The sequence below is a fragment of the Bufo gargarizans genome, chromosome 9, assembly GCF_014858855.1.
Source record: "Bufo gargarizans isolate SCDJY-AF-19 chromosome 9, ASM1485885v1, whole genome shotgun sequence".
Classification (NCBI taxonomy): domain Eukaryota; kingdom Metazoa; phylum Chordata; class Amphibia; order Anura; family Bufonidae; genus Bufo; species Bufo gargarizans.
Genome location: NC_058088.1, coordinates 116142612 through 116155384, shown reverse-complemented (window position 1 = coordinate 116155384; position 12773 = coordinate 116142612). Strand labels below are relative to the sequence as shown.

Sequence of the window (12773 nt, the reverse complement as noted above, 5' to 3'; positions counted from 1 at the left end):
CTATTTTTGGAGGTATTACTTTCTATTATAAAAGTAGAGAAATTGAAATTTGGAAAAAAAATTATAAACAAAAATACATTTTTTTGACTGAATTTTACCACTGTCATGAAGTACAATATGTGACGAGAAAAATCTCAGAATGGCCTGGATAAGTAAGAGTGTTTTAAAATTATCTCCACATAAAGTGACACATGTCAGGTTTGCAAAAAATGGCCTGGTCCTTAAGGTGAAATATGGCAGGGTCCTTAAGGGGTAATAAAGATATTGTTACCCAGTATCTGTTTACGATTTACTGTGGGGGTTTTGGTTTTCTGTTTGGTGTTATTGATTGTGTTTGGCCCCACACCACTCTACCAACATTATTAGTTGGTGGTTTGTACATTTTTGGGGGGGTTGGTGGTAAAATCAGAATTGCGTTATGGATTCAGTTACCACGGACCATAACGCAATTCTATTACGGAATGCATAACGGAATGCCATTAGAGGCATTCCGTTATTCATTCTGTCATAATTGAAGTCTATGGCCTGCATAACGGATCGATCCCGTTTCCGTTATGCAGGAGAGGACTCCCCTGCATAATGGAAATGGGACAAATCAGTTTTGCAGCCCATAGACTACTACTAAAAATAATGTAATAAATCTAATTGTTACTATTTTCTCATAGTATATTTGTTCATTTAATTTCCATTACATAATTATGGGGACAGACATCTTGTCTGATTTGCTGCTTAGTAGAAAAAAGAAAAGCAGTATTGCGAGTAAGTTCTGGTCATGTCATCCTGCATGGTCATGGGCAAGATGAGCCATAACCATCACCGATTGTCAATGGTCTGATCCTGTATCTGCCACTAGCTTTATAATAGAGATGTTACTAGAATTCTTTATTATAGAGGTGTTACTGGAATTCTGCCTTCTAATGATAGATAACTGCTAAAACTTCCCACAAACGAAAAATAAAACCTCCCCAAAAGATAGATAGTTCTATGGAATTACATTACGCTGGTGCCTATTGAATTCATAGCCTGTCCTAATGCATGGATGAAAGGGTTTCTTCTAAGACACCATTTGTAGCTACTATCAACTCTTAATAAAGTAATAAAGGGGCTTGCTCCCCAGTGGATAGAAGTTACAAATCGTATCCACATTGATGCAACATCTGGATGATGCTCTATTTAAGCTGCCCAAAAATATCAAGAGTGACCATGGCATAAAAGTTTTCTACTCTTAGTTATCTAATTAATCTACATTGCTTTACAAAAGTAAGTCACACTCACCTTTTATTAAGTAAACTGAGTAGCCATTCCCCGTCCAAAAAAAGATTTAAAAAAAAATAGAACAAAAAATGTCTGAGTTAATTGCCACATCACACAGCTCCCTACAATACTGCCAAAGGCTATAAAGTTACAAAGCCTTTATATCCCAAGCAGCGCTGGACAGTAGAACACTTGTTCTTGTATATGTAAACCAGATTTTACTGGTTCGCTTATTCAATTGCTCCTTTAATATGATTATCTGCCCTGTGTTGGCACAAGAAATGTTCACTGCTATGTCCCAAGTCTATACGAATCTAATCAGCTTGGAGTGTTGACGTGGGGCTATCAAATTGAAAGAATACTGCTGCAATCCTAAGGATATGTTTTGGCCAATAATTCAGTAAGAACCAGTTATCTGCCACCCTCTATAGTCATTTGATTCTTGATCTATCCAGTAATAGTCACTTTAATTCATACTAACTGAACTAATCTATGCATGTGTACTGCACTGTATTATCTGCTTATCTGTAGACAGCTTCAACCATATGGCACACAGTTCACTTTAATAGGTAGAAGAGCACAGCAGGGGCCTCACATCCACCCTCATCCTCTAAGTGCAGTCAGCAGCTCTTCACATCACTCTTTACCCAAGCGTCCTACACAGAACTGATTGTGCCGCTTACCTACAATTGAGTTAGTTGAAGTTCTCACTCACTCATAGCTGTGTCCCACTTCCTCTTCAAGACTATTCTTTGTCTCATGTCACCTACTTCCCGCCCCTCGCACACCTACTAGTCACTGAGTGCGTAGGAGGAGGGGGGCAAGCTTCTGCACGATTGGAATGTAGCACACTGTGAAAAGGGTAGAGGGGAAACATCCACCTGTAGCACGAATATACAAGCCTAAATGGTTTGTAAATCTATTTTTTTTCTTCTAATGGGATCTTGTCTGATGAGAATTTACCTACATGTTGTGACACCGCCAAATGGTAGTATAACACCAACAATGGAACCAACTATTTTTTGAAGATGCAAGATTGTCTGCTTGTTTGTAATATTGATGACCTATCCTCAAGATTGGCTGATCTGATATAGATGACTTATCTGACCCGCAAACAGCTGTTGTAAGAGACCACATCGCCTGTTCGAGCGCTGCATCCTCTTTATTGCTTACCATCGCAAACACAGTTGTGAGCAAGTGTAATTACATCTCAACCGTTCCATTCACTTCAATGGGAACTGCTCTGTACTATTCACTTGAACATAGTTCCCCCCCCCCCCCCCCAGTTAATCCTTACATGTTTCTTAATAGCTATGTAATTGAACCTTATAGATATAAGTGTGCGTAAGGTTCATACCACACAAGCACAAATATGGTGTAAGTTTCAGGAGGGCTATGAATTCCACCATTTAAAATTATGATAATTAGCTAAAGGAAAAAATTATCATTAAAACCCTCAATTTCCGTTTTTAGTGATAATTTTTCGGAGAATGGTTTAAAATGGTTGCCAGCAACATGTCCTTAAATGTGGGCAGGACTGGTTGCCTCCACTTGCAGCGCTGTCTGAGAGGGGGGAGCCTCACTACACTCTGGTACTTGCATATACTACATCTTGTTGAGTTTTCCTGTCAGTCATGATGGCCTATCATAGGCAGGATTACATCATTACCAGTAGAGATGAGCAGAGTTTTGAAAAATTTGATTTAGCGCCAAAGTTAGCCAAGTTTGATTCGTTACAAAACGCTATAAATCCGGTATACTCAGGTCACTCTGCCTTGGGTATGGCCATACTGTGGTGAAGAACCTTGCGGCCAATTATTCCGCAGCTGCCCTTCATTTAATAATGAAGACCGCACTGTATAGTCTCTCACTGTTAATGGCCACATAGCACCTTTAAACAGGGGCTGTTGCTGGTATGGGGTTTGACTGGTTAAGTTGGGGGCATAATATGCAAATCTATGCTGTTCTGCAGCCTCCTGCAGGTTATTTGACAGTAAACACTGAATATTAATCAGCTCTGGCATACCCACTTCTCCAACCCCAGCACTTGCGGGCTTTTCTAGGACATTGAGACCAAGAAGGATGATTTGGAAAAAGTAAAGCCAGCAAAATAGGAGGATGTCATCATTAAGACCTGGCCCCCCCTAAAAGGTGCAGACTGGATGGTATTGCTTGGCATGCTGGCACAGGAATAATAAAGGCTTCCATCTTATTGGTATTGAATTACATTTATGGCTGATGTAGGAATAAGTAAATGTAGAGTTTTATAGGGCTGTGACATCACAGGGGATAGCCATCTACAGATTGGCTGGCTGCATGGCATTAGGGGTGATCTCGCATTCCCAGGCTGCTTACATCCACTTTGTAACACATGCAACCACCATTTTAGTAAAAACCTGATTCGTTACCATGAAGAAAGAGGAAATTTAGTTTTGTTGTGAATCAAAGTTTTCCTAAACTTTGGACCAAATTCCAGTTCGAAATGCTTTGTTCAAAACTAATTACCATCTATCTATAAGCAGTGAAGTGAGGCCCTGCCCCCTCCCCAGGCTACTCTAAAAGTGGATGCTCGCATTTTACAACATGTTGTGGAGGCCATTTTAAATCATTCCCAAAGAATCCCTTTAACACCAAAGTGGTCAATAAATGATTCCACTGTATTATGGGACAAAATGTAGATGGCGAGTCAATAGTTTGCACTGTGTGCCAGAGTAAATAAATTCCATAATAAGATGGAAAAGGTAGTTAAGCTAAACCAGGGATGATTGATGGTCTCTGACAAATGTTTAATGTAGTCATTGCCAGAGCATGACCCAAATTACAATCATCTGCCAGCTATCACATAAGACCCTTGGGAAATCTTGAAACATGACACAAGGCTACATTTTTTTTATGGCCATCACATGGTTGTTGTCTGTGGGTATATTCACACATCCATTTTTAAACGGACTGAATACTGGCTGGCAAAAATAGGACATGTCCAATTTTGTCCGTTTTCATAGCTGACAGACCCAATAATTTAAGGGGATGGTTTTTAATGGCAATTTTTTTTCTCGGAAAGGCATCGGTGATAAACAGCCGTAAAAATACTGTTGTGTGCATGTAACCCAAGGGCTCATGCACACAACAATGTGATCCGCATTTTTTTATGGTCGGATGTGAACCTATTCATTTCAATGGGGCTGCAAACGATGCTGACAGCAAACTGTGTGGCTTGAAATCTGCATTTTGCTATGTTTTGGTTTTCAGTACAGCAAATCTGGGAGAGAATTATTATTTTTTTCCCTCAGGCTATGTTTGCTCTTATTAAAAGGGTTGTCCAGGATAATTGTTTTCTTTTTTCCCAACAGCAGGAAATTTTTTGCAACGTTCTCTGAAGTTAGAAAAATAACTGGAAAATTCCTTAAAGCCCCACTCACATTCATTGCACTGTGCAAACAAAGCTTTTGGCGGGAGCCAAATTTTTAGTGTCAAGGTAGGGAGAGGATCATGTTTATCTTCCCTTATCTAGTGTTCTTGGCACTAAATATACCGCACAAGGCTTAAGGCTTCATGCACACAACAGTATTTTGGTCCGCATCAGATTCGCTTTTTTGCGGATGGGATGCAGACCCATTCATTTCAACAGGGCCGCAAAAAATGTGGACATGACACACCGTGTTCTCTCCTCATGAGTGTTCCTATGAATGCTTGTTCCCAATAATTGGCCAGAAATACATCACTTGGCCGGAGATAGCCAAGCGCTGTACTCCATTTCCGATGCTCCCAGAGAAATGAATGGAGCTGTAGCGTGCGTTTCCAACCAGCCGCTCCGTCCATTTCAGGGGGCTCCACAGGGTATGGGGCCCCCATTCTTCTGATCAGTGGGGGTTCCAGAGGTATGACCCCCACCTATTTGATCATCATCCCCTATCCTGTGGGGGATAACTTGAATACCCCTTTAAGTCAGCACGCGCTTCTTTGCCACACCAAATGCAGCACAGCCATGGTATGTGGAAGCATGCTTAAAGGAACTGTCAGTGAATTAGCTTACTACATCTGTGGATTTTTCTTGCCCAGCACAATTGCAAATGCGGTGCACCACCACACTATGTAAAACCAGAGACCACTGTGTGTGTGTGTGTATATATATAAATATACGCACACATACTCTATAATAAAAAAATATATAATAATTATATAAACACACACTTTTAGTTATGGTAACACATGGAAATGCTGAAGAAGGAAGCACACAAAAAAGTCACTTTTTTTATTTTCTAAAAAAATACATTCAAAGACATTTATCGGTAATTGTTTTCATGACGTACATCATTATTGTGCATACGAATAAAAATACAATAAAAAACTAAATTTAAATACAATAGATACAATAAAGAACAGGAAGTTACAAATCTTGAGCTGCACTATAAAAACATATATTTTATAACTGGAATGTACGTTCATAACAATGAAGGCGCAAGACACATTCTGCATTACACTATAAAAACAATGTCTACTGCACGACCTTAACCAAATGAATACAAATGGTATAAATATAAAGCTAAATATATAAAATATTTCTGAAAAACAAGCACTGAAACCAGTATTTACTTAAAACTCAAAAACAATACTCCTGCTATACCATCCTTATAGGATATTTAATTCATGATCATGTGATTACTACATTAAGATCACTACAGTAGTAAAATAATTCAAATACTTATTACACCTTCATCTACCAAGTTATTTGCCACAAAAAAAAAAAAAAAGTATGTGTTCTGGATGCATGCTACTGCTGTATTATATGGATGCATCATGTCCGACTGTGGGTTTAACTGACTGCAACTTAGTATCATAGGGACCTATGATGCTGCGAGTATGGGTCAGGTAAACCCTTGGTCAAGCAGTGACACATAAGAGTACTATGGACGTACAATAAATCCAGAACAGAGATGTGAATCTGGCCATAACATATAAGATGCAATGTAAACTAGTATTGTGATTCCAACTAAAATAAAACGCAACTTTATTAATTACATATTCTATAATTCAAGCCACAAGTGATCTGGGATTTGGTCCCAATGCGTCAGTGAGTGTATTCCAAATTGAGAGATGGCAATGCATGTAATGTCATCCACAATTAAAGTGTAGAGATATATAGGAATGCTATTAATGCATGTGCAGATAGCAGGAATGGTACTGACAAGTTCTCAAACCCATCACACTTCTAGGAAAGGTCTGCCCAATTTTAAAAAAATGACATCACATATGTCTGCAAGTCTGCAACACAAACCAAATATTCTGAATGAACCAAGAAAATATATACACCAGCCATAAATGGATCAACAAACAGAATAAAACATGAAATACAGTTTGTGCAGTCTATGCTGGAAGTAGTACAAGAAACTAGTCTGCAGTCTGAGATGGAGAGGCACTGTGGGAAAGTATAAAAAGTTATTAAAAATGCAATAAATATTTCCTCTGTAAACATGAAATTCAAGCATTCAAGTATAGACATTTCTAATCCAGGCCCATCTTAGTACTTTGCTGAAATCCTTACATTCAGCTATTTGAAAGGAAACTTCCATAATAAAAATAATAAGAATTCAATACATAAATCAACATGTTAGCACAGATCAGTCAGAATGCATTATACATTGAATATGAATGATGAAGCTATGATCGAATGCAAGATCGGATGAATCCTTTGATGACAATTTGACAGCAAAAAAGGCAAAAAAAGGGGAGTAAATTGTAGGAGTAATGTAGGAAGAATATCAGAAAGAAGAATTCACGTTGGTTACACCACAAATCGGTACTGTTTGCAGAGTAGCAGGAGACAGGTCATGTTCAGCAAATTATATCATGCATTCAACTTCCTGAACTACCGAGTGATCAACATGAACCAGATTGTAATGTTAGGTTCACATCTGCAGCAGATGGTCTGCCTTCTAACAGCATCTGTGATTGAGGTTTCAACCAGAACAAAATACCACAGAACGAAGCGGTCTTCCAGCAGTTCAGAGTTATGGAATCCATAATAGAAACCCAATGGACTCCATTATATTTAACAGGATACCCCAGGCAGTCTTGGTGTCTGGTGTATGCTGGATCCAGGGCTTCAATAAAAAAATTTTTACTGTTACTATATCACAACAGGAAAACCGAAAAGACCCTCTGACGTGAACCTAACCGTTCTGTTATTAGATGGCAAACATTTTTGGTCACACCAAGAACACATAAAACAGACTTTCCCAGACCAATGAACACTGAAATGAGAAACTGAAATAACCAAGCAAGGGGCCACTTTTTACCTGCACAGTCACAACATAAAGATCAATACACAAGTAAGTGGAATGCATGTTTTACACAATGGCTGCTGAATGCTCCTTGACAGTTGGACTAGGAAAGTCTGGGTTTGTTTGAGTTTCCTTCCCATTAGAGTCATGGTTCTCTGTACTGTTCCAAACACCATAGGCGAAGTAGATAATGAAACCTAAAGCACAAAACAGGTAAAATGGCAAAGTAAGTCAGAAGTAAACAAAACAACCAAAACAGAAGGCAGAGATGCAGGGATATGGCTACTTGATTAAAAGAACCAACTTTGCTAAAAAGGTAGTTTTAACATGACAGCCCCTTTCTACTTTGAAGATGGCCCAGTGATCAGCAGATTGCTCTGGGTCAGATGTCATATGTCCAGGTGATCAGCTATTATTGTCATAGGAAATCCTTCCTAGAAATACATTTTCCCTGAATAATAGTTACCATCCAAGTAATATAATGACAGGGTATATCTGCCAAAGCAAAAGCCGCTATTGTAAGTGTCACTCCACTCAAGCTTATGAGGGAGTCCCAAGAGGGGGTCCACCTTCATGATGTTACTATATGACCTAAATGGGCATATTGACTGGGGTGGTGAGAACACTTAACTGCTAGTTTCATTATAATTAATGTATATTAGAGACTACAACAAGACATCTTAAAGTGGACCGGTCAACGCTCCTTATATGTCAGGTTTAGATTATTATTAGGAATGAATGTTAGTATGAACGCTTATTCCTCATCAGCCTGTGGAAAAGGTTTGGCCACAAGTTCAAGTTTCCTGATGAAGTTTTCATCATAAAAGAAGAAAAAGTATTAAGGACAGATACAACTTCTCTTATGAATTCACTCCTTGTTTTAGCTTCCAAAACTGCATCAGAAAATCTAAATGTGTGGCCGTACCCTAAAAGGTGCTACATACAGTGCATCACCCAATGAACAAACAAAACGCTTGTTCATAGGGTGAAATTATCATTTATACGGACACCTAAATCTTTGTTTCTGGACAATAAAGTGATCTGCTGCCAAAAAACAATGAATCTGTATAAAGACAAGTGATACCCATAGCTTGTCCCCATACTGTGGAGGTGATCACTGCATGTAAGCCCAGCTCTTACCTCCACTGACGAGCAGGCAGTTTTAAGGAAGAAACAGTTCCTTCCCGATAATTGCCTTCTCAGTTGGCTTGTGTTAATGCACCTTTACTCATATACAGAGTTTAAATCTAGATAATTAAAACTGCAGTTAAACACATCCCCTTTAAAATGATGGGAGCGATGACAATCTCAGTGCCGTGCTGGAGAACATGTTGGCAATATAAAAGCATTTTACCTAAAGCCATCCAAATAGAAAATCGAATCCAAGTGTCATTGTCAAATTGGACCATAAAATATAAGTTGATAAACACACTAAAAAGAGGCAACAAGGGGAGTGCAGGCACCTTAAAAGACATAAAAATACAAAATCAGAAAAATCTTTGACTATAATATTTATGAAAACACTTCAGATTCCACTAATAACAGCAATGTTTATTTACACTATATTAAAAAATATTTTTACTTAGATGTAATTAATGGTCATAACTTACTTTGAATGACAGATGAGTTTTACACTCTGGTTGCTTCCAGATAACAAAAGTAACAGCAGCAGAACACATAGACAGAAGTATAAAGAAAGTGATCCAGATGGGACTTCCAGTAAGAATGTCATTAAGCTTATGACAAAGTATCAAACACATGAAGATGAAGAAAATAGCTGGAAAACCATAAAAACACAAAGGATAAACCCGTGAGTAGTCCTACACATAAATAATGAGTTCTCTATGAGCTATATTGCTAATAAAACAAATGGACTTACATATTACTGAGACGCAGCCATAAACAACGAGTCCGGAAGTTTTGGTGGGGACATCGCTGCCTGGAGAGACAAGATGCCTAAAGCTGAATGCATCAGTCTGGGTATAGGTGACCTGTAGATCAGGGTCAGTCTTCTCATCTTCTTCCTTATTTAGCTTCACCATTTCCGTGGTCTTAAGTGGGCAGCTCTGTTTCTCTGGTTGGTACCTGCAAGCCCAGAGCAAACAATTAATTGGCTTTTTTTATTTTTTTTAAACAGACAGCATGTTAAAACACCTCTGGATCAACTCTGCAGGACAAGATAGGTTTAGGGCGGCTCCACACACAACTTTTTGCGACAGTTTTAGATGTAGTTTTGAGCCAAAGATGGGTTGGATGGGAATAACAAACATATAAGGTAGGACTTCTACTTATCCATCCTCCTGGAACCACATCTGGCTTTGCTCAAAAACTACTCTACGAGGTTGTATTGCACCACCCTTAAAAAGGTTGCCCAGGTTTAGAAATATATGGCTTTATTTTTTTTTTACAGAAACAGATCCATTCTTGTCCATGGGTTGTGTCTGATATTGCATCTTAGCTCTACCAATGAAGGAGTGAATGAAGCAGAGTTGCAACACCATGGACAACCCATAGACAGGTGTAATGCTGCCGTTTGGGTGGGGTGGGGGTGGCGAGTCATTTTATTCTAATCCTGGACAACCATTAACTAAATGGGTCTGGGTGTTTGTTTGTTTTTAGCTCAAATACAGGGATGTTACTATACAACTTGCCTAAGAATAACAACGCAGGCAGCCACCAGAGAGTAAGCAAGTAAGGTACCAATGGACATCAACTCTACAAGGACCTTCAGCTCAAAAAGGAACGCCATGATTGCTGAAAATAAACAATTACACAATTAGAGAGCAAAAGAACATTAGCCCAAAAATTGCATATCCCACTTAACACTAGCGACTTCCACTCCCCAAATTATTTGCTACCAACAGCAAAGAGAATATACAATGCTGAATAAAAATAAAAGACACAGAACATCATTTTATTTCACATGAAGGGGCTGTCCAAATTATTTTTCTTTAATTCCACCCCTGCTCTCAGTGGGATCGGTCAAGACAGTAATACTTGCTTGCTCCCCGCTGCTCCATTCTGGCTCCATGGGACCAAAACTAACCTGACAGATTTTCCGGTCCCGGTATGTAAACTTCCTCCACCAACAGGATAACATGCACTGCTGCAGACAATGACGGGCCTAAACGGTGACAAGCCTCCTGCAGCACATCCTTGATCCCTGCTGGATCACATGTTACTTGGGGACACATCACCACTAAGGCAGGTCATTGGTTGAAGCAGAACGTGCCCCAATTCATGCAGGAAGTTTACATACAGGGACTGGGCATTTAGTGATGTCAGGTCAAATGTCATCCAAGGTAAGAAAGAATGAAGATTTAAGGAAAATAAGCAGATAACTAAGAGAGATAAAACAAGTCCTTACATATAACAGTCAGGAAAAGCTGTTAACTAGCAACTAATCCAGCTATTTTACCTGAGAGGTGGCCTTGATTGGTTGGATCTGAATCTGAGGCATTGTATGTTGAGACTGTTTTCAACTTACGATGGGTCAGAAAAGACCATTGTATGTTGAAAATATTTTTATCTTGAGGAGTCAATGTATAGCTTTGGTTCACCCGATTAAAAAGTAGTTTTTATTTTGTTCATCAGAGGCTCTGTTTCAGAGTTGATACTTTACGCAGATTAGGACTTTGGTGCAATGAGGGTATCATCATTGCTCTAGTTGCACCCAAGATTCATTCCTTTCTGTGGCCAGTTACTCACTCACTGCTTTGCCACTGCATGGCCCTGCCAATCAAGGCTGCCAAGGAGAGGTCCCTGCCCTCTAGAACAAGCGCTGTGTATACAGCTAAGGAAGCAATGTGACACGGGCCAGGGAGGTGCAGGAGCTGTCGGGTTTTCCATAGACCACAATCAGCTCTGCATGGAGGTTGTACAGCGCTGTAATAATGCTGTATAGCCTCTCTTTTTAAAAGTTTCACGTGTATAAAAAGTAAAAAAAAAACATGACCATTCCAAAAACTATATGGCGATCCATGCCTTCTGAGTGGGGATGAGCGAACTTAAAGTTTTGAAGTTCGAGTATATGCTGAATTGAGTTGTTACCATGAAAATAAAGTTCCAAGGAAAAAAAAAAATGTTGAGAAATTCAAATGTAGAAAATTGAGAATTTTTCCAAATTTTTTATCAATAAAGTCAAAATATATTAATTCAAGTTTACCACTGTCATGAAGTACAGTGCTGTCCTCCTAAACATGAACATCGCGCTACGTACTTGTGTGGACCTCCACTGTGAGTTGCGCCCAATCTCCTCTATTTTCAGATATTAGCTGTATTTATGGCAAAGACATGACTGAATTTTATTCTAAAACTGAATTTTATTCTATATTTAGTTTTACAGACAGTTGTATTTCTGTCAAATATATTTTTGACTATTCTCGCAGATAAAAGTGAATAACAAAAGTAATTGTGACTGGATATTAATGAAAGTTGTCTAAATTTGGCCCAGTAAGATTCTATGCCTTTGAACTTCCCATTTAAATGTAAAGTGTGACAACATTCAAGTTTTAATAACTAAAGTAATGCTCTGAATAGGAAGGAATCGGCCTCGGTTCAAAGGTACTAGTCGGAACCGATGCAGTTTGGTTTCAAGTTTTAAAGTGATTTTACACTTTAAAAATCAATTACCAACGTTATTCTACAAAGTCATGCGCAAATAAATTACTTTGGCTCATCCGAGCCCATACATTCTAATACTGTACGTAGACGAATCTCCATACAGTATTATTCCAAGGTTTTGAATGAAGCACGTTTAAGGCTGCTTTCACACTAGCGTTCGGGTTTCCGTTCGTGAGCTCCGTTTGAAGGAGCTCACGAGCGGACCCGAACGCAGCCGTCCAGCCCTGATGCAGTCTGAATGGAGGCGGATCCGCTCAGACTGCATCAGTCTGGCGGCGTTCAGCCTCCGCTCCGCTCGCCTCCGCACGGACAGGCGGACAGCTGAACGCTGCTTGCAGCGTTCGGGTGTCCGCCTGGCCGTGCGGAGGCGTGCGGATCCGTCCAGACTTACAATGTAAGTCAATGGGGACGGATCCGTTTGAAGATGCCACAATGTGGCTCAATCTTCAAGCGGATCCGTCCCCCATTGACTTTACATTGAAAGTCTGGACGGATCCGTCCGAGGCTATTTTCACACTTAGCTTTTTTTTGCTAATATAATGCAGACGGATCCGTTCTGAACGGAGCCTCCGTCTGCATTATTATGGGCGGATCCGTTCAGAACGGATCCGCCCG

At 39.5% G+C, this 12773-nt stretch overlaps 1 protein-coding gene across 5 annotated transcripts in view; it reads right to left on the bottom strand.

Moving 5' to 3' along the window:
• Positions 1 to 5491: 5491 nt before the first annotated feature.
• Positions 5492 to 12773, bottom strand: part of SLC7A3 (solute carrier family 7 member 3) — an 83664-nt gene continuing 76382 nt past the window's right edge. For all 5 annotated transcript variants that reach the window (XM_044305595.1, XM_044305599.1, XM_044305600.1 and 2 more), the window contains 5 exons: positions 10187 to 10289; positions 9415 to 9620; positions 9146 to 9312; positions 8890 to 8998; positions 5492 to 7732 (listed from right to left, as the gene is read on the bottom strand). In XM_044305595.1, the coding sequence (XP_044161530.1) occupies positions 7602 to 7732; positions 8890 to 8998; positions 9146 to 9312; positions 9415 to 9620; positions 10187 to 10289 (716 nt within the window). In that variant the 3' untranslated portion in view covers positions 5492 to 7601. The remainder of the gene's footprint in view (positions 7733 to 8889; positions 8999 to 9145; positions 9313 to 9414; positions 9621 to 10186; positions 10290 to 12773) is intronic.